Source organism: Penaeus vannamei, chromosome 15 (assembly GCF_042767895.1).
Source record: "Penaeus vannamei isolate JL-2024 chromosome 15, ASM4276789v1, whole genome shotgun sequence".
Lineage (NCBI taxonomy): Eukaryota > Metazoa > Arthropoda > Malacostraca > Decapoda > Penaeidae > Penaeus > Penaeus vannamei.
Window position 1 is genome coordinate 27295463 of NC_091563.1, and position 2500 is coordinate 27297962.

Below are 2500 nucleotides of genomic sequence, written 5' to 3' on the forward strand. Positions count from 1 at the left end.
TATCATTATCAGTGGTATTATTATAGTTACCTTAATCATAATCATACTACTTTATATATTTGCCATTGGCATGATTACCATTGCTTTTACATATCCAATCTTTGCTTGACATTTGTTCTGAAGAAAAATACAGACACCCATACACGCAAACACAGGCATTTAGAATATTTTCAAACACAATTCATATTCAGAATTTTGATTTTGTATATAAGGCCACTACCGCATGCATATTCAGGCAAGCACGCAGCGACGGAAAGAGAGGGGCATGCACAATCACAAGCAAGAACGCACCACGCCGAGAGCTTCTTCCTAGATCTCTTCCTTCTCCTTCGCTCACTCGCACTGACGAAACATTCTGGAAGGCGAGCTGGCAGCGTATCCTAGGTCGCCTCCGTGCTCTCTCCTTGGGTCATCTGGGTCAGCCTTGGTCCTGCGAGAGAAAGGGTCGCAGAGGCACTATAAAGATACGCCGGCGCCTCCTTGGGCACAGTGCCACCCCGGGCCTCCTTTCCTCTCTGCTCGACGCAACGCTGCCGCTCGCGATGTCTGTGCTGCTGCTGGCCTTGGGTAAGGCGGGTCCTCCTCGGGCTTCCTCTGGAGGGCGCAGCGAAGGTGGTCCTCATGCGCTTCGATCTCACGGATCCCTCGTGACTAGTTAAGCGTTTTTTCAATTACACCTTAATATTGATAATTAATTATCTCTTTCAGCTCTTCTGGGAGCCGTCCACGCCGACAAGATGTTCAGTCCGCCCGCTCCTCCTGCTCCAGGATACTCGTACGGCGCCCCCGACCTCAGGGCCGACGCCTCCACTCTCGACCAGCAGGAACAGGACCCCATCGCCGCCCTGGCAGCCAACATCCCCGGCGGAGGCGTCCCTGGCGAGGACTACCCCATCCTGGCCTCCGTCCCCGACACCGGATTCTCCTGCGAGGAACAGCAATTCCCAGGCTACTACGCTGACACCGCCCCGGAGGCCGGCTGCCAAGTCTTCCACATCTGCCAGTTCGACGGCCGCCAGGACGCCTTCCTGTGCCCCAACGGCACCCTCTTCAACCAGCAGTACTTCGTGTGCGACTGGTGGTTCAACGTGGACTGCGCCGCGTCCGCACAGTTCCGAAGTCTCAACGCCGACATCGGCAAGATCCCCGAAGACGCCGCTGCCTCCGTCCGCGACGACGTCGTGGCACCCAACCAGCTGTATGGCATTCCCGAGGCGCGCCAGGCACCTCCTCCTACTCCTTCTCAGTCTTATGGAAGTCCCAACAGGTTCTAAGTTATGACGAGAATAAGACGCAGGCACATGTTTGTACATATTCCTCATAAAGCTCATTATGCTTCATGTGATAAATTTATGCTCTGTAAATAAAGCTACCATCTGCAAAAGAATTGTTTATTTATGATACGGTATGGCAAATCTGGAGTGAAGAGGATTATGTTTAACGGCGCCTCTCTCGCTACCTTTTCTCTCTCTCCTTCTCCCTCCCTCTCTCTCTCTCTCTCTCATTCTCCTTATCAATCTACCCATCTCTCTTAACAATTTACAGTCTCCTTATTAAGCCAGTATCGTGTTAGTTCAACAAATAAGACGTTAGTTGTCACTACAGCAAAGCCACAGGAACAACACACGAAAAAGCAGTAAGTTTTCTCGGTCGGAGCAGGTAAATAGGACCCTTTTTCGAGTGAAATTGATTACTTTGCTAACTGGACAGGTTTATACCCACTTCTCTCGAGCAAAAATACCCATGGAAAAATATGCAAACACACATGATAATATATGTACTTGGACGTGCATTTGCTTGTTTGTGCATGTGTAATCTCACAAGAAATATTATGCCATCGCAGACATGAAGGATAGATAAACAGATATAAAAGATCCATGGGTAAAGTTGCACCACAAAAGAAAAAGGTAATCAAACACGTATTTTTTTTTTTTTTTTTACGAGATGCATACTTATTAAAAAATATGTATAGATTTTTTTGTACGACTACCTCTTTCCCTCACTTCCTCTCTCTTCCTCCCTCACTCCGTCTCCCTTCTCCCTCCTTCCTTTCCTCCTAAACAGATAAATAGCTACAGACAGACAGACAGGCAGATAGACAGATAAAAAGATGGACAGTTAAGCAGGCAGTAATAAACATACACACTATGGAAATATTTGCGATCAACTCGGACTGCACACGGAGTAATCATATGTATTTTTCCTTATTTATTCCCCAGGCTGTAAGTTGTGTACAATATTAACAAGGGTGCATAAAACAGCTATCATAATAAGAAAGTCATAAAAGTAGAATGGACACGAATGTCTAAATTCATTAGGATAACATTAGTACACAAATATACCCATACCCACAGACACAGTTACATATATCAGTAAAAAAGAGAAGTTATGGAGAAATAGATAGATAATGAGAGAGAGAGAGAGAGAGAGAGAGAGAGAGAGAGAGAGAGAGAGAGAGAGAGAGAGAGAGAGAGAGAGAGAGAGAGAGAGAGAGAGAATA

The 2500-nt window shown here is 46.7% G+C and overlaps 1 protein-coding gene across 1 annotated transcript; it reads left to right on the forward strand.

Annotated features, from left to right (window-relative positions):
• The first annotated feature begins 450 nt into the window (after positions 1-450).
• LOC113804289 (uncharacterized) lies at positions 451-1387 on the forward strand. Its single transcript, XM_070130578.1, has 2 exons — positions 451-567; positions 709-1387. The coding sequence occupies exons 1-2, from the start codon at positions 543-545 to the stop codon at positions 1272-1274; spliced, it is 591 nt and encodes a 196-aa protein (XP_069986679.1). The 5' UTR covers positions 451-542; the 3' UTR covers positions 1275-1387.
• The last annotated feature ends 1113 nt before the right edge of the window (positions 1388-2500 follow it).